This window comes from Eptatretus burgeri, chromosome 11 (genome assembly GCF_056783735.1).
Source record: "Eptatretus burgeri isolate ZD-2024b chromosome 11, Ebu_testis_v1, whole genome shotgun sequence".
NCBI classification, from domain to species: Eukaryota; Metazoa; Chordata; class Myxini; order Myxiniformes; family Myxinidae; genus Eptatretus; species Eptatretus burgeri.
Genome location: NC_140971.1, coordinates 9,380,524 through 9,399,341, shown reverse-complemented (window position 1 = coordinate 9,399,341; position 18,818 = coordinate 9,380,524). Strand labels below are relative to the sequence as shown.

General features: G+C 47.9%; 1 protein-coding gene across 4 annotated transcripts in view; it reads right to left on the bottom strand.

Moving 5' to 3' along the window:
- LOC147016470 (uncharacterized) overlaps nucleotides 1-18,818 on the bottom strand; it is a 121,951-nt gene that overhangs the window by 46,330 nt on the left and 56,803 nt on the right. For all 4 annotated transcript variants that reach the window (XM_085845140.1, XM_085845143.1, XM_085845142.1 and 1 more), the window contains 2 exons: nucleotides 16,490-16,538; nucleotides 1,412-2,502 (listed from right to left, as the gene is read on the bottom strand). In XM_085845140.1, coding sequence (XP_085701266.1) covers nucleotides 1,412-2,502; nucleotides 16,490-16,538 — 1,140 coding nt within the window. The remainder of the gene's footprint in view (nucleotides 1-1,411; nucleotides 2,503-16,489; nucleotides 16,539-18,818) is intronic.

Genomic DNA, 18,818 nt, shown 5'->3' with positions numbered 1-18,818 from the left:
GCCATAAAATGGACCCCTGTCAACTGTGGTCAAGGATTGTAAAAGCAGGTGAGAGAGCACCGCGTTGCGCCAAATGAAGTTTAACGTTCCGCACATTCCTAAATCTTTTCTTCACTAAATATATTTGTCCAAAAAGTAGAAAAAATTAAGTTGAATGCTTTTGCTCAAACAAATGGACTTGGTGATAAAAATCACGAATTTGTTAAAATTTTCATAGATCCAGATTGACACTTATTTAGTCCATCAGATCCAAATTTCAAAATGAGATATAATGTTTTGATATTTTGCTGAATTAATCCGTGAGAGTTCATCTCGTTTCCAAAGAAAGGCATGTTTGAACAGACTGAACAAAATGGCAATTTAAGAACCCAGCACTGAGCTGACAGAGGGATGACCAAGGATAATGCCTCAATAAAGGATAATAAAATAAGGCCGTTAATCATCTTCAAAATGGGTGTTTTAATTAACCCAAACACAATTTTCAGTCATGCATTTCCTTGGAGTTTTCTTCGTATGCATGCAAAGTTTCAGGCTGCTCGGTTTCATGGTTTTGGAGCTATGAAGGACGCGCACGCACGCACGCACGCACGCACACGCACTAGCATAGATAACAGTAGACAGAAAGCAAGTTGAAATACAAATATTAATTTTGAGTTAGCTCCTTCATGATGCTGGCATTCATGCATAATAATAAGATGCTGATTCTGCATTATCTCTCCCATAAACATGAGATGTTACACACCCAGGTGAATCATTTTATGCTCCTGAAGAAGATCTCAATCAGAGTGTTTTCCATCATGCTACAATGGGAAATTTTCACTGAGTGGGGTACGAGAGTTTGTGCTCGCACTCGCATGATTGATGAGAACGAGCAAATGCTCGATGATTGAGAATTCCTCATTCTGAATCTGTTGGAAGGCTGGAGGAGTCGGTAAGAGATATTGTGCACTGTATGTAGAAAACAATATGCAATCCCACACGATAACAATACTTTGAAATGAAGTTGCAGTTATTGCAGCAACACAGTCTCCCAACTGCATATGTTTTTTAATAAGAAAATGATGGTTTCCAAGTCTATTTTGATGTTAGCTTCAAAACTAAGATATTGTGGCATAAACTGTGAAGTAGATTTATGTTGACAGATCTTTGTGAATTTATTATTTTCTGAAAGGCATAATCCAGAATATTCCTCATTTAGAAGTGCCACAGAAGATAAAACTATGGCCAATAAATGATGATGAGCATGAAGAGCAGAGGATGAGCACAAAGCAGGAGGAGAAAACTATCAAGCTGGTATTGTGAAAGGAAATTCGTAAGGAAATGAAATTATTAAATGAGGACATTAAATATGGAAAACACAATCGTTGTTTGAGGAAATTCGTTAATTGCTGGTGGAAAGGAAAATATTCACCTCCTTTGGATGAAGCACCATTTGTTCAGCCACCGTGGCCAAGCGTTGACCAAACTCCATTGCGCTGCAGCCTGAGATTTGGCTACTGCTCTGCTGATCCTTCTTTTCACCAAACTCCATTGGACTGCAGCCTGAGATTTGGCTACTGCTTTGGTGATCTTTCTTTTCACCAAACTCCATTGGACTGCAGCCTGAGATTTGGCTACTGCTAGGGTGATCTTTCTTTTCACCAAATTCCATTGGGCTGCAGCCTGGGATTTGGCTGCTGCTCTGCTGATCTTTTTCACCAAGCTCCATGAGGCTGCAGCCTGGCCTTTGGCAGCTGCTCTGCTGCTCTTTGTTTTCAGCAACCTCCATTGGACTGCAGCCTGGGCTTTGGCTGCTGCTCTGGTGCTCTTTCTTTTCACCAAACTCCATTGGGCTGCAGCTTGGGATTTGGCTGCTGCTCTGTTGCTCTTTCTTTTCATCCACCTCCATTGGGCTGCAGCTGGGGATTTGGCTGCTGCTCTGGTGCTCTTTCTTTTCACCCAACTCCATTGGGCTGCAGCTTGGGCTTTCGCTGCTGCTCTGGTGCTCTTTGCATTCAAAAAACTCCATTGGGCTGCAGCTTGGGATTTGGCTGCTGCTCTGTTGCTCTTTCTTTTCATCCACCTCCATTGGGCTGCAGCTGGGGCTTTGGCTGCTGCTCTGGTGCTCTTTCTTTTCACCCAACTCCATTGGGCTGCAGCTTGGGCTTTCGCTGCTGCTCTGGTGCTCTTTGCATTCAAAAAACTCCATTGGGCTGCAGCTTGGGCTTTGGCTGCTGCTCTGGTGCTCTTTCTTTTCACCCAACTCCATTGGGCTGCAGCTTGGGCTTTCGCTGCTGCTCTGGTGCTCTTTGCATTCAAAAAACTCCATTGGGCTGCAGCTTTGGCTTTGGCTGCTGCTCTGGTGCCCTTTGCATTCAAAAAACTCCATTAGGCTGCAGTCTGAGCTTTGGCTGCTGCTCTGCTGCTCTTTGTTTTCACCAAACTCCATGAGGCTGCAGCCTGGGATTTGGTTGCAGCTCTGGTGCTCCTGTTTTGCAGAGTCGACATCTGTTTGGTGTTCCCCTGGAAATCAAAACACAAACAAGGGTCTCCTGTAAAAAGTAAATAAAGGAAATAACTTCCATGAACCATGATGATGTACACAATAACTTAGGAACAATAAAAGGGTAAATATTCTCTCTGAGGCTACCAATGCTCCACCATATCATGTCAAATTCCAATCCATAAATTCGATCTTTCTCTTCCCATTAACCATACTCAACTCCTCTTACTTTAAATTACTGAGTCCAGCCCTCACCTCACCCAATCTCACCCACACCGCACCCTCCTCCTTCCCCCACTGCAAAATGTATTGTGACGTCCACGGGACTTGAACAGTCCCGCTAACGTAGAATGAGCCGAAACGATGGAGGCAGTTTATTTTTTTTTATAACCCAAAGATGGCGGTTTTAATCGCTCTACCACAAACGGGACGAGGAAGGTGGCACGAGTAGCTTTTCACTGAGTTAATAACGTTTATTTCTCTAACCAGAAATAATAAGACTCGGCAAAAGGAGGGATCCGGGGCGATTCGACGGGATGGTGGTGTGGGTTCGGGCGTGGGGAAAACACAAACAATTCCAATGGATATACAAATCTCAAACCCTCTAAGGCGCCAGGTACGTGCGCGCGCGCGCGCGCGCGCGCACACACGCACACACACACACACACACACACACACACACACACACACACACACACACACACACACACACACACACACACACACACACACACACACCGTAGCTGGTCCAGGTGGTCAGGCTGGCCCGTGGTGTAGACGCAACAGTCCCTGGATTGGCGTCGGACGAGCTGGCGTTGCGCTCGTCTGGTACAGGAGACACCGTGGTGCTGTCGACCTCCTGGTGTCGGCCCAAGTCCGCTCACAGCCGCCAGGGAGCCAGTTCTGGCGCCAAGATGCGAGCAGGAGAGGGAGGCAGGTCCGCCCGCCGTTCGACCCCGTACTCCGAGCCAGCAGAACCCCAGAGCCAACCGAGGTGAGGCACGAGGCACAGCAAGGCCACAAGACACGATGAATCCAGGAACGAACCAGCGCAACAATCGAGTACGCTCCGAGCACAACAACCTCCACCAAACGAGCTTTTTCTTTATCGATCTTCTTCTTCCACCCCTTTTCCCCGAACAGAACCTTTTTATCCTCGAGTCCTCGTCACTTCCAATCGAGCCGTTTTTATTGGCCCTCCGCCGTCGCCTTCCGCCAATCGTGATCACGGGGCGGAGCCATCCGCAGCACTGTCCTGTGACGTCACGGCAAGCCTCCAGGGAATACTAAAAGGGGTTTACGCAGACACACTTACCCTAACCCGTCTCCCTATCTAATTACGTGACAATTATCATTTCCCCCTTAAAGAAATGGACATTTACTCGACAACTTATCACCACTGAATTGCTACTTATTACATCGAGATCCTGGTAAACTCGAACAGCATGGCATACCTAATTAAACATCCTAATTACCCTTTGAATGCATACCCCCCCTCAGACGCAACACTGCCCCCTCCTCTGGTACCGCAGCTCCTGCAAGGTATATCACAGGCGCCACCGTACCAGCCTTAACACTTACTGACTCACACCTATTTAACCTAACAAAATAAAGTAGGAGGGGCAATGGGCAGCGAGCCGCAGCTAAATTACCTATCCTGCTTAATGAACTACCACCTTATGGCCTTATCCTCGCCTAAACAATCATTCATTTTTTTTTTTTCAATTTCATCACATGAGAAGACTGAGCGAAGTTGCACTCCATCCTCTGGATCATCGCTCTTGCCCAACACTCTTCCAGTGATCTGGAGAGGGGAAACAAAAGGTTCCACAAAAACACAACACTTATACTTTACATTCCTACTCTAAGCCTTAACGACACTATTCATGGGATATTTACACTTGACCGCGTCCCCCAGTGGATGCTAATAGACCCAGCGTTACCTGGGGAGCCAATTTTCAAATTTGCTTGCCCCAAAATTATGCGGACATCATGCCCTTGCTGCACATGTCAAGTTGTGCAGGATCGAGTGGGACGCACACCATGGTCATCATCACATTTCTAGGTCATGGTCCCCATTTTAATGATGCAGGCTGAATTCCGTCATGGCCGTGGGGTGGGTTACCACAAGATGATGGGGGCATCTCAGGTGCTACCATGCCCACAGGTAAGCTTTAGTCCAACCCAGACGTTTCTCTGCCCCGCTCCCTTTGATTCCCACCCCCCTGGTAGCCATCAGCTCTAACCCCAGACAACACACTGGAAGGGGTCTCACTGGCTCCTCTGGCCTTCCTGGGTCGCCAAGGTCCTACCCGCCTTGGTCGCCCAACCAGACCCTCTCCCAGTTGCCTCCAGACACTGTCACCATTAGCCACCAGGGGTGAATCTCCTTGAAGGGGGTCGCAATTCCCGCTCACCGTGAGCTTCAGCAATCCCTGTGGACAAGCACATCATCCCCACCCACAAAACCCACATGACTCCCCCACCCCATCGGCCTTACATGTGACAACTGCATTTCTAACACTTCACCGACCATGACCTTCCCTGTTACCACACCATGTCCAATAAAAAAATCAACGTGTGCACCATACATTTCACTTCTTAACTTGAAACAACTCACACAGCACTTTTCCTCACCCGATCCACGCACCAGCCATTGGACAGCCACTCGTGCCCGCTTTGTTACCAATTACCCACTGTCCCTATTGTCCCTCCAAAACCCAGCAGAACTTACAAACTCTCACCTTCAGCACATGGGGCAGGAGGCTGCCCGGGCCCAAGCTCCCGCGCAGAAGCAGCCAATCTTCCCCTCACACGCTCTATCCAATCCGGAATATCCCGACCTATGTAAGAGCTCAATCAGTCACAATGGACGATCTGTGGGAGTGCGTGGCGGCCCATCTGGATTTTAAAAACTACATCGGTTACCTGTCGGAGTATCACACCGGGGCCCTTCCAGGGGGGGGTGAGTTTCGGGCACACACCCTTCCTCCTCTGTGGCCGGAAGAGCCAAATGAGGTCTCCAGGGAGGAATCGGGGGGCGTGTGTCCAAGAGTCATACATCAATTTAGCATGCGAGGAAGCCAAACCTATTCGCTCCCTCGCAAAGTCATGAGCTTTCTCTATGCTTACGCATTTTGGAAGCATAACCCTCCGCCGAGGTCCATGTTGGGGTTTCAGGTGTCACGCCCAGCCACAAATCAACAGGGACCCGCATCTCCCGACCAAACATCAGCAAGGCAGGGGTGCAGCGCGTGGCCTCATGCTGCGCAGTCCTGTTTGCCATCAGGACAAAGGGGAGATGTTCGTCCCAGTCCTGCTGATTCTGGGAAGTAAAGAGAGCTAACTGGGTGAGCAGAGTTTTATTAAACCTCTCCACCATCCCATCCGACTGTGGCCTTAGAGGAGTTGTCCGAGTCTTGTGAATTTGGAGGAGCTCGCACACTGAACGTAGGAGTTCGGACTCGAAGTTCCGGCCCTGGTCTGTGTGCAGCTCCCTCGGAGTTCCAAAACAGGTGAAGAACCCCTCCACTAGTGCTTGCGCAACCAGCCGTGCTTCCTGATTGGGCAATGCATAGGCCTCCGGCCATCTGGTAAAGTAGTCCATTGCCACCAGGATATACTTGTTGCCTCGGTGGGTGGTGGGTAGGGGCCCGACCACATCAACCGCTACCCTCTCAAGTGGTGCTCCTACATTATAAATTTAGAGGGGGGCCTTACGTGCGCATGGTGGTGTTTTCTTCCCCCGGCAGAGGTCGCACCAACGTACCCATTTTTGGATGTCGCTGCCCGAGTTCACCCAATAGAATCTCTGCCTCAATTTCGCGAGTGTTTTGGTTACACATAAGTGTCCCATCGTTCGTGTTCCATGTACAAGCCCCATCACCTGTTCTCTCAATTTCGAAGGTACCACCAACAACCAGGAAGCATTTCCACTCGTTGGTAATTCCCACTCCTGGTACAAAATGCCATCCTTCAGCTGGAGCATCTGCCATTGTGCCCAATACCCCTTCACCTGCGCTCCAAGCAAAGCAATTTCTTTCCACGCAGGCCGTTTTCCACCCTCTAGCCAATTACAGAGGTGGCCCAAAACAGGGTCCTCCTTCTGTTCCTTTTTCCAATCGACACTACCAAATTCAGGAGGTGGTTGTGGCAGAGTCCGACGGGTTACTCGGGCGGCACATAGGCATGCATCAATTTGTTCCTGCCCAATCAAATCCCTATTCTCTAGACGTTCACAAAATTTGCATTGGTGCTGCCAACAAGGTCGCCGAGAGAGAGCATCTGCGTTGGCATGTGTTTTGCCGGGCCGATGTTGCACAACAAAATTGTACTGCTGCAGTTTCTCAAGCCACCTTGCAATTTGGCCCTCCGGCTCCTTGAACCGAAGAAGCCATTGCAAGGAGGCATGATCAACCCGGATCACAAACTCCCTCCCGTACAGGTAAGGATGAAAGTGTCCAACTGCAGACAGCAAGGCCAATAATTCTTTGCGAGTGACGCAATAATTTTGCTCGGGCTTTGACAGAGCCCTACTATAATAGGCAATCACTCGTTCAACACTTTGTTGGACTTGAGACAGGACCGCCCCCAATCCTCCCTGACTAGCATCCGTGTCAAGGATGAACTGGCCAGTCTCGGCCGGATACGACAAAACTGGGGCTTCTATCAGACGTTGTTTTAGGTGATTGAATGCTTTGGTGCAGTTTTCTGACCACACAAATTTAGCTCCCTTCTCTGTCAATTGGTGCAATGGTCTTGCAATACTTGCAAAATTTTCCACAAATTTCCTATAGTAAGAACAGAGGCCCAAAAATCCTCTGACCTCTCTTACATTTCTGGGGGTGGGCCACTCTTTTACTGCCACTACCTTCATTGGGTCTGTGGCCACATCGCTCTCATTCACCACGTGACCCAGATAAACGACCTCTTTCCTAAAAATTTCGCATTTCCCAGGATTCAGTTTTAACCCGCCCCCCCTCAATCGCCTGAAAACCTCCACCAAATTTTTGGCAGCCTGCTCAAATGTGGGAGCGTGGACAAGAACGTCGTCTGAATAGATCAGACATGTTTGCCATGGCAGCCCAATCAAAACGCGTTCCATCAGACGTTCAAATGTGGCGGGGGCATTGCACAATCCGAAAGGCATGACGACAAACTGCCAGAGGCCCTTCCCTGTGGTAAATGCTGTTTTCTCTCTCCCTTGTCGGTCCATTTCCACCTGCCAGTAGCCACTCTTCAAATCCAATGTAGTGAACCATTTTGAGCCGGAAATGGCATCGAGTGCATCATCAATACGTGGCAGGGGATACGAGTCTTTGAGCGTCACTTGATTGAGCTGGCGATAATCCACACAGAACTGAATGGTCCCGTCCTTCTTTCTCACCAACACAATGGGTGACACCCAAGGACTTACCGAGGGCTCAATAATTCCAGCCCCCTTCATCTTTTCCACCTGTTTTTCAGCCTCATCCCTCTTTGCAAGAGGTAGCCGTCGTGCAGGCTGTCGAACAGGTCGAGCCTCGCCAGTGTCAATTTGGTGCCTGACTAGACTCGTGCGTCCAAAATCCTCGGGAGAGAGAGAGAGAATACATCCACATTAGCACCAACCAAATTGTGCAATGACCTTACCTGGTCCACTGTTAACCCCTGTTCTGCTCGGTTTACAATGTCCCTTACTCCCTCTGGCCAATTTGTTTTTCCAAAATTTTTCCCCGACTCCGGCTGACCTGGCGAGTCTGTGGTTCCGTCCCCTCTGGTGATCTCCACTACACTGCTACACTTTGCTACAACAGCTCCGCCCCTCACTGTGTGAGGGCTGTCAGACAGGTTGAGCAACCGAACCACTACCATGGGCTGATGTGTATCCACGAGTGTACGACCCACCATCAATCCTGCAGTTTCCCCCGAGCTCCACCATCTCGAGCTGGCCCACGTGATTGGTCCTTGCCGATATCCGGGCCAACACCAAAGTCTCAGACCTGGGGGCCACGGTCACGGTGCGCGACATCTCCAGTCGCGCCCCCTGCGCCTCCTCGACTTCCCCCAGTCCCTCCAACCATAGCTTTTCAGTCCCTAGCCACATGTGACCCTGCCCCAGGTCTAGTTGGCAGTCATGTTCCACAAGGAAACTCAACCCCAGAAGGCATCGGTCACACACTTCTGCCACCCACACCACCGCATCGACCTCAAGGCTGCCCAACTCCATCCTCACAACCCCACGACCCATTATCGGCGTCGTTGCTCCCGTAGCCAGTTGGAGACTGTGTCCTGCTAGTCTATCGATTTTGCCCCAACCTCCAACACTTTGGTCCAACACTAGCGGGCTAATAACGGTATCACTTGCACCAGTGTCCGCCACTGCTTCACAAAACTCTCCCTCTATCTTTACCCTTACCCGCAAATTCCCCACACCAATTTTCACCAAGGGAGGGCACTTCACCACAAACTCACCAGCTGAGCATGGCCCTATATGCTCAGCCCGATCTAGTCTCCCCGACCCCCGACAGTGATTTCCGGACTCGACCTATGTAAGGGCACCTCGGATAGACCTGGCAGTTCAGCAGGAGGATTCATCCTCTCCGGGCTTGAAAGTCTATTGGAGGGTCTCTCCATCGCCGGGTACCGGCAATATCGTTGCATGTGTCCTCTTCGCCCGCACCGGAAACAACTCCCCATAAAAGGCCCCCGTGGGTATCGGTGTAATGTCTCTTCCGGTTCCGGACCCCCTCGGCCATAATCGAATTGCTCTATTGGCTGGGCTGGACCCCGCCGCTTTGGCGCACCAACTACCGAATTACCCCTTATCAAACTTGACAGTTTCTGGCAAATTTCCTGAAACATTTGGGTAATGCCAATTTCTCCCAGCCCCTCTCCTTGATCCTGAATCTCCGCCTGTCGGACCGTCACCGATGGCCTCTCTGGCACCCGACCCGGCCGCCTCCACAAGGCCAGCCTGGCTGCGCACTCAGTCGCTCGGTGAACGGTGGGTGGATCCTGTAACTCCACTAGCGCTCGGACTCAGGGTCCGGAAGAGCAGCGAAAAATTTCTCTAGTGCCAGTCTGTCCCATGCCTCCACTGTTAGGTCACGATACGCAATCCTAACTGATTGGTAAATGTCCTGTGCCAGCTCCTGCACTGTCTCACCCGGCTTTAATCTGCGGTGCTGGAGCTGGGCCCGCACCAGATCACAGTTCGCTGCGAACCCAAACCGACGGCTCAACGCCTCGCAAATGTGGGAGCTGGTCAACATCCCCTCCGCGATCACGTTTAACACATCTGCAGCTGGTCCCCGCAACGTTGCCACCAAATTCCCTGTACGTTCCCGCTCATTCCACCCGTTTAGTCGGGAAATGCACTCAAATTGCATCAGAAAAGCTTCAACGCTCCCTGACCCGTCAAAATTTACCAGGGGGATCACTTTTCCGGTGGCCCGCTTCCCAGTTTCTCCCTTGTCCAAATCCAGCCCAGGGATCAAACACCCTTGTGGCTGCGTATCCAATTTCGGAGCCCACTGTGGCCAAAGATGTTTTGTGGTGAGGGTCTCATGGGTCAATCTTGCCTCCTGTTCCAAACGTTGAATGGACCGATTCACCTCTTCCCGCAGGATCTTCTGGGCCCGCACAACCTCCTCCAAGGCTCCGTCGCGAGTTTGTAGCTGCTCCTCAACCAACCCGGACACTCTACTTACAAAAGACGGCTCTACCAGGCCTTTATCCAAGACTTCATCTTGGCTCATAATTTTATCTTGTTCGTCCAAACGAGCCTCCAATCCTTTTACCTCCTCCGCCAAATTCATCCCTTGCTTCCTCAGCTCTCCCCACTCTTCTACTTGCAGCTGCATACGAGCATCCACACAGGCACGATGACGTTCCAGGCTTTCATCCACTTTATCAACCCGAATGTTCATTGCATCAATTTTATCTTCCAATTTTTTTCGTATATTTTCCCCCTCCAATGTAATTTCTACCTTTGTTTCCTCCAATCTATCCTCGAATTTACTTTGTATTTCCCCCAATTGAACATCCACACACTCCTGCATCTCAGTTTTCATTTTCTCCATCTTTTCCCCCAATTCATCCCTCATTAAATCAATCCGTGCACCCAACTGTTCCCCCATTACCCCCAATTGATCTGTCATTTCTGCCCCCTGTGCCGTCATTTTTGCCATTTGTGCAGTCATTTCTGCCCTCTGTGTCACGAATTGATTTGCCATTTGTGCCGTAATTTCTGCCCTCTGTGTCACGAATTGATTTGCTATTTGTGCTGTCATGTCTGCTATTAAACGTTCCAACATTGTCTGGATCGTCATCGCACCGGTTTCCGGCGCTGCCGGCCCCGTTATGGGCGATGAAGCACGGTCCACGCTTGGAATGGGGGAGGTTCCAATCCTACCCCCGTCTCTCCCTTCTTCCCCCGACTCGCTGCCAGACACGTGGCCTTCCTCCACAAACATCTGCACATCCGCCATGGTGCAGAAGTCCCGTTTGCCGCCAATTAAATTTAACTTGAAAAATCCCGCCAAAATTTTCCCGCGCTCGCGCGCTTTTCTGTAGTAGTTTTATATTCCATTTCGTGGCGGGATTTTAATCCTGGTATATTCTCCCGATACCAAATATAATTTAGAGGGGTTCGAAGATCCCACTCCTGACACCAATGTGACGTCCAAGGGACTTGAACAGTCCCGTTAACGTAGAATGAGCCGAAACGATGGAGGCGGTTTATTTTTTATAACCCAAAGATGGCGGTTTTAATCGCTCTATCGCAAACGGGACGAGGAAGGTGGCACGAGTCGCTTTTCACTGAGTTAATAACGTCTATTTCTCTAACCAGAAATAATAAGACTCGGCAAGAGGAGGGATCCTTGGCGATTCGACGGGATGGTGGTGTGGGTTCGGGCGTGAGGAAAACACAAACAATTCCAATGGATATACAAATCTCAAACCCTCGAAGGCGCCAGGTACACACACACACACACACACACACACACACACACACACACACACACACACACACACACACACACACACACACACACACACATACACACACACACACAAACACACACAAAACGTAGCTGGTCCTGGTGGTCAGGCTGGCCCGTGGTGTAGACACAACAGTCCCTGGATTGGCGTCGGACGAGCTGGCGTTGCACTCGTCTGGTGCAGGAGACACCGTGGTGCTGTCGACCTCCTGGTGTCGGCCCAAGTCCGCTCACAGCCGCCAGGGAGCCAGTTCTGGCGCCAAGATGCGAGCAGGAGAGGGAGGTAGGTCCGCCCGCCGTTCGACCCCGTACTCCGAGCCAGCAGAACCCCAGAGCCAACCGAGGTGAGGCACGAGGAAAAGCAAGGCCACGAGACACGATGAATCCAGGAACGAACCAGCGCAACAATCGAGCACGCTCCGAGCACAACAACCTCCACCAAACGAGCTTTTTCTTTATCGATCTTCTTCTTCCACCCCTTTTCCCCAAACAGAACCTTTTTATCCTCGAGTCCTCGTCACTTCCAATCGAGCCGTTTTTATTGGCCTTCCGCCGTCACCTTCCGCCAATCGTGATCACGGGGCGGAGCCATCCGCAGCACAGTCCTGTGACGTCACGGCAAGCTTCCAGGGAATACTAAAAGGGGTTTATGCAGACACACTTACCCGAACCCGTCTCCCTATCTAATTACGTGACAATTATCATTTCCCCCTTAAAGAAATGGACATTTACTAGACAACTTATCACCACTGAATTGCTACTTATTACATCGAGATCCTGGTAAACTCGAACAGCATGGCATACCAAATTAAACATCCTAATTACCCTTTGAATGCATACCCCCCCCCCCCCTCAGACGTAACAGTATTATAATCCAATACATTACTCACCTTAGTGTCAAGTCAGCTTCAAGGTTATCGAAGCATTTGTGATAATGCAATAAATATTTACCCTGCCCACGTGAATTGAAAAACTGGGTTAAGCTATGTCCGTCCATTTGTCTGTCTGTTTTATCAGTTTACGAAGAAGGAACAACTTATTTGAATTGAATGTTCTATTTTGAACACAAATTGGAACATGAATAGAAAGATGCCTGCCATTTTATTGAACTTTAACTCCGAATTCCACCTGACTGCACACACGAAGAGAGGAGTGAGATAATATTTTTACTGTCTGCATGCCTGGCAGCCAAACAAAATTGAAAACCATTCCAAACAGGGAAACCTACTATTTTTCAGGATGTTATAAAAGGCACAAACAACAAGCACGAATTACTTATGTGACATGTTAGATCGGGTGATGTTATAGACAACGGGTAAAATGTTGATAAAACCAAGAATTTATTTATTTACATGTCTTTAAACCTTTTCAAACCTGTATTTGAATTTTATTGCAAACAGTGGCTTGCAAAACTATTCACCCCCGACCAATAATGCCACATTTAGACGAATTATGGATTATGTGGAAACAATTTTGTCCAAATGAAGTTTTATTAACAACTGAAGGGATCAAACGAAAGACTTCTAATTGAAGGTTACATGTCAGGAATACCTGTTAAAAGCATGTACAAATCAAAATCATTGGTAGTAAAAGTATTCAGCCCCGAGGTCAGTACTTGGTGGAAACACCTTTTACAGCAATGACTGCTACGAGTCTTTTTGGGTCGGTCTGTACCAGGTTTGTACAGCGAGATGATGAAATCTTTACCCATTCTTCACATGAAAATTGCTCTAGTTCTGCCAAGTTTGGTGGTCGTCGATGGACTGCTGACTTGAACCCATCGAGTCTTCGATGGACTGCAATCTTCAAGTCTCGCCATAAATGTTCGATTGGGTTCAAGACATAACTTTGACTGGGCCACTCAATAATATTTTTTTTTCTTTTTCATCCACACCAGTGTGGCTTTAGTTTTGTACTTCGGATCATTGTCCTGCTGAAATGTGAATCTCCTACTCAGTTTCAGATTCATGGCTGACTCAAGCAGGTTTTCATCAAGGATTCTCCTGTACTTTGTACCGTCCATTGTCCCTTCTATCCTTGACAAGATTGTCAGTCCCTGCTGATGAAAACCAGCCCCATAACATGATGCTGCCGCCACCATGCTCGACAGTAGGGATGGTGCTCACCGGGTGATATGCAGTGTTCGGCTTCTACCAGACGTAACGCTTTGAATTTGGAACAAAAAGTTTTATTTTTGTCTTGTCTGAAAACAAAACGTTTTTCACATGCCTGCAGTATCATAAAGATGCTTTTTCGCAAACTCCATATGAGCTTTTGGATGCGTCTCGTTTGGTAATGCCTTCTTTCTTGCCACCTGTCTATAGAGGCCAGCTTTGTGAAGGGAACAGAATATTGGTGATTGATTAACACTGACCCCCATCTCAGACATTGAGCCTTGCATATCTTTCAGTCATTGTTGGATTTACAGTAGCATCCCGAACAAGTTTCCTACTTGCCTGTTTGCCGAGTTTGGATGGGTGACCTGATCTGGGTGGTATGATATGTCTTCCACTTCTTCATGATGGATTTCACCATACTCAAAGGGATAATGAGTGATTTGGAAATCTTCTTACAATCCTCTCCTTCACTATGCTTCTCCACCATTTTATGTCTGACTTCTTTGGAAATCTCCTTGGTCTTCATGTTTGCCTTGTTGGTTGACCAAGTGAGTTGCACTTTAGAACTCCTAAGATAAGTGTCGAAGCTTAACATTTCAGTCAAACCACTGATTGCACACAGGTTGCTGGCTATCGAGTGCAGCCTGTGGCTGCTGGTTGCATCATTGTTTGGGACGCGGATTTTTGCCGCTGATGCAGTATCCCCTTACCATTACACTGGTGCTCATTTTGCCGACCTCGGAAGGATGGCAGGCTGAGTCAACCCCCTGGTGTATTAATTCAGCGGCCCAACGGGGCTTGAACTCAGTATCCTAGGATCCCAAGCCGCCGCCCGAGCCACGAAGCCAACACCAGGCTTTGCACACAGGTGAAACCTACTACACTTATTTTGTAACCTTTCAAACAAATAATTTTCTTCTTAAGTGATTTCTGGTTAATTAGGCAAAGGGATTGATCCAACTTCTTCACATTTTAACAACTTTATTTTTTTTTAGCTTCATCACTTTGCAGTAGTTTGTGAAGACGATATATTAAGAAGAGCCACCGACATGGCTGTGTATGATGCTGATCGACGCTGCATTCTATATATGGTGATCAATAAAGCCCCCATCTCCTAAACTGTGACTCAATGGTGTCTTATTACAGTGTGTAAGAGTAATGCATAAGATTGTTTCAGTTGCGCTAAACTTCTGGATTTTTTTTTTTTTAACGATCTTTAAAATCATTATGTTATTAAAATTGAAGTACAGGCAACCCCTGACTTATGAACGGGTTATTTTCCTGAACAATATTCAGAGGTCAAATTGTTCTTGACTCGAAAATTATCCACATCCCCTTCCTATCCCACGCCCCCGACGAATTAGGAAGTTGGTGGAAGGATTTGCACTCCAGCCACCGTAAAACCCCTCAATTCGCAAAACACTAAAAATGCAAAGAAAACTGAAAACCCACTCCATGGGAGTACCTCTTGTGCAACTGCCCTCCACAGGACAGCTCACTGGATGACAGGATTGAGACAAAACCTTCAGGACTCACACTCTTTGATGATAGGAGAAAAAAAAACTACAAGGTAACGTTCCAGTATTCGATTGCAGTAGTGTGTGTCAGGGTGGTGATGAGGTGTCATCCACCAGACGGCAGTCTCCCTTGGGTTCACCTGAGGCAGTCCCTTCAGGTGGGTGCCTGGAACATCCAATCCCAAAGAGAGGATAAACACCTGTCTCTGTTATCATCTGAGCTCAAGCGTTTGAACACCGGGATTACAGCACTCTCTGAGGTTCGGAGACCAGATAGTGGCGAGATCATGGTGGATGGTTACACTTACTATTGGTCTGGTCGTTTTGATGGTTACCATGCCAAAGGAGATGATGTAGCTGTGTTCAATAAGCTGACTCCAATGATAATTGAGGTAATAACGAGCATATTGTGAGACTAAGGATTCGTCACTCCATGGGTGTCGTAACCCTGGTCGCTGTATATGCTCAGAGTGAGGTGAGTGATCTCACTGTGAAGGACACACTCTATGTCACACTCGAGTATGTGGTTTATCAGTGCCCCAGGCGAGATACTCTTCTAGTCTTGGGGGATTTCAATGCATTGACTGGAACTTATAGGGATGGTTATGAGACCTGTGTTGGCCTCCATGGAACTGTGAACTGTGTTGGCCCCTATGGGCTGGAACTGTGAATCAGAATAGCACGAAGTTCCTTGACTTTGCAAGAAGTCATGGACTAAGGGTGGCTTGGTCATGGTTTCAGCACCCACAAGCTCATCACTGGACTTGGTATTCCAACACTGGTGGTGTGGCAAAGGAGATTGACCATGTGTTTGGTGATGGTCGCTGGAGTACGATCCAGAACTGCAGGGTCTACTGAAGTGCTCAATATCGACCACAGCTCGACGGATGTGAGACTTGGACTCTGACCGGGCATCTGAGCTGGAGACTTAATTCCTTTGGTACCAGGAAATTCGGAGAATCCTTGGCTCTCGCTGATCGGACTATGTGTCAAACGAGCGGTTGCTGAGAGAGACTCAAATGAGATTGGTCACCAACATCGTCCGTGACTGTCAGCCAAGGCTGTACGGAAATGTGGCTCATTTTCCTGATGCTGATCCTGCTCACCAGATCCTCTCAGCGAGGGAGCCTGAGTGGTGGAGACCAATGGGCCAACCACGTGCCTCGTGGTTGCAGCAAGTTGATCAGCATATCAAGGAGATGGGGATGGGCCAGGCATCTCTGCTCGGGGGATGGCCAGACGGAGGCCCCTGGAGTACCGGCAGAAAGTGGACACAGCGACACGCTGCTCTGGCACATGCTCCCATACCGAACCTGACCTGAAAAGTCCAGTGCTGTGAAGATAAACCAATGAAAGAAAATAGAATTACATGATTGAAATTGTTCTTACCTTTCTCAGCTGAGCAGCTCAGATCTTCCAACTTGGTTTGCAATGAACACTGCAGGGGAGCACATAATGACAAAATGATGAAAATAATGCTTTTTATGGCAAAGGAGAAAGTACATTGCTTCATTCTCTGACTTAAGTGTATGAAGGACGATGAAAATAAGAAACGAAAATGATATATGGCAGAATATTTCAAAGGAAGATTAAGTGTTTATGTGAAAAGATTGAAATTTGAATGGATCACCATGAAGGTTAATGATGTCTGTCTTGAGTCAAAAAAAACATTGATTTTATCAACCAAAAGTTTGTTTTCTGTTGATAAAAAAATATTGACTCATGGAAGAGCATGGTGACGGGATAAAAAGGCAAGGCACTAAAAGTGGATCAATGCGTCAACAGGAAGACCCAAAAAGCAAGAGGATGAATGAAACAGAAAAGATAAAACAGAGCAATAAAAGAAACTGTGCAAGCTGAAAGGGAAAAGGTTGCACGGCTTTGGCAGATTTAATGGGGAACATCCGATCGGTAGTTGGGATGGAGGAAGACAAGACAGGATGAGCAGACATCATTGTATGCAGCATCATCATTTGTAGGAACCAAGTCGCTGCATGTTACACAAGTGTACTGCAGTGCCACTGACACAGTGTCCCCCATAGGTTACAACAGGAATTTCAAATTTATCCAGGTTTATGGCGATAGCTCCCCTAATTCTTCACAAAGGACAGTCCTTCAACAAATGGGGAAAAAAAAAAAAAAAAAAAAAAAAAAAAAAAAGAAGAAGAGAAGAGAGAAAGAGAGAAAGAGAGAAGAAAGAGAGAAAGAGAAAGAGAGAAAGAGAGAGAGAAAGAGAGAAGAGAGAAAGAGAGAAGAGAGAAAGAGAGAAAGAGAGAAAGAGAGAAAGAGAGAAAGAGAGAAAGAGAGAAAGAAAAGAGAGAAAGAGAAAGAGAGAAGAGAGAAAGAGAGAGAGAAAGAGAGAAAGAGAGAAAGAGAGAAAGAGAGAAAGAGAGAAAAGAGAAAGAGAAAAGAGAGAAAAGAGAAAGAGAGAAAGAGAGAAAGAGAGAAAGAGAGAAAGAGAGAAGAGAGAAAGAGAGAAAGAGAAAGAGAAAGAGAGAAAGAGAGAAAGAGAGAAAGAGAGAAAGAGAGAAAGAGAGAAAGAGAGAAAGAGAAAAGAGAGAAAGAGAGAAAGAGAGAAAGAGAGAAAGAGAGAAAGAGAGAAAGAGAAAAGAGAGAAAGAGAGAAAGAGAGAAAGAGAGAAAGAGAGAAAGAGAGAAAGAGAGAAAGAGAGAAAGAGAGAAAGAGAGAAAGAGAGAAAGAGAGAAAGAGAGAAAGAGAGAAAGAGAGAAAGAGAGAAAGAGAGAAAGAGAGAAAGAGAGAAAGAGAAAGAGAGAAAGAGAGAAAGAGAGAAAGAGAGAAAGAGAGAAAGAGAGAAAGAGAGAAAGAGAGAAAGAGAGAAAAGAGAGAAAGAGAGAAAGAGAAAGAGAGAAAGAGAGAAAGAGAGAGAGAGAAAGAGAGAGAGAGAGAGAGAGAGAGAGAGAGAGAGAGAGAGAGAGAGAGAGAGAGAGAGAGAGAGAGAGAGAGAGAGAGAGAGAGAGAGAGAGACAAGTAGCCAGTCAGGTCAGGTTCGATCTGTGACCTGCAACAGGTACCATGTAAACCTGAACTAACCTGTTCCATGGTCGGGTTGTCGGCGACTAAACCGTCTCCCCCACCATGGTTTTCTGGTGAGGGGGGTGTTTGGATATGGACACCCAGCAGGATTAAAAACAAAACCTGTCAAAAGGCGGAGGAGCTCCTTGTGAGCCAACGGCCATCCATATCTAGTGCCCAACTGTGTCTGCGGACGTCCTCCTGCAGTTGGGTTACTTCTTATTAGGAGGTTGGTGGCAGGATTTGCACTCCGGCCACCGTAAAACCCTTCATTCCGCAAAACGAAAAACGCAAAAAAAATCTGAAAACCCACTCCGTGGGAGTACCTCCTGTGCAGCTTCCCTTCGCAGGGCAGCTCACCGGATGACGGGATTGGGGCAAAGCCTTCGGGACCCCCAATCTTTGATGATAGGAGGGAAACCACGGGGTAACATCCCTGGGTCAGATTGCGGGAGAGAGTGTCGGAGTGGTGCTGAGGTGTCGTCCACCAGACGGCGGTCTCCTTGGGTTAACCTGAGGCGGTCCCTTCGGGTGGGTGCCTGGAATGTCCTATCCCTAAGAGAGGATGATCACCTGTCTCTGTTATCATCTGAGCTCAAGCGTTTGGACATCGGGATTGCAGCTCTCTCTGAGGTTCGGAGACCGGATTGCGGCGAGATAATGGTGGGTGGTCACACCTATTATT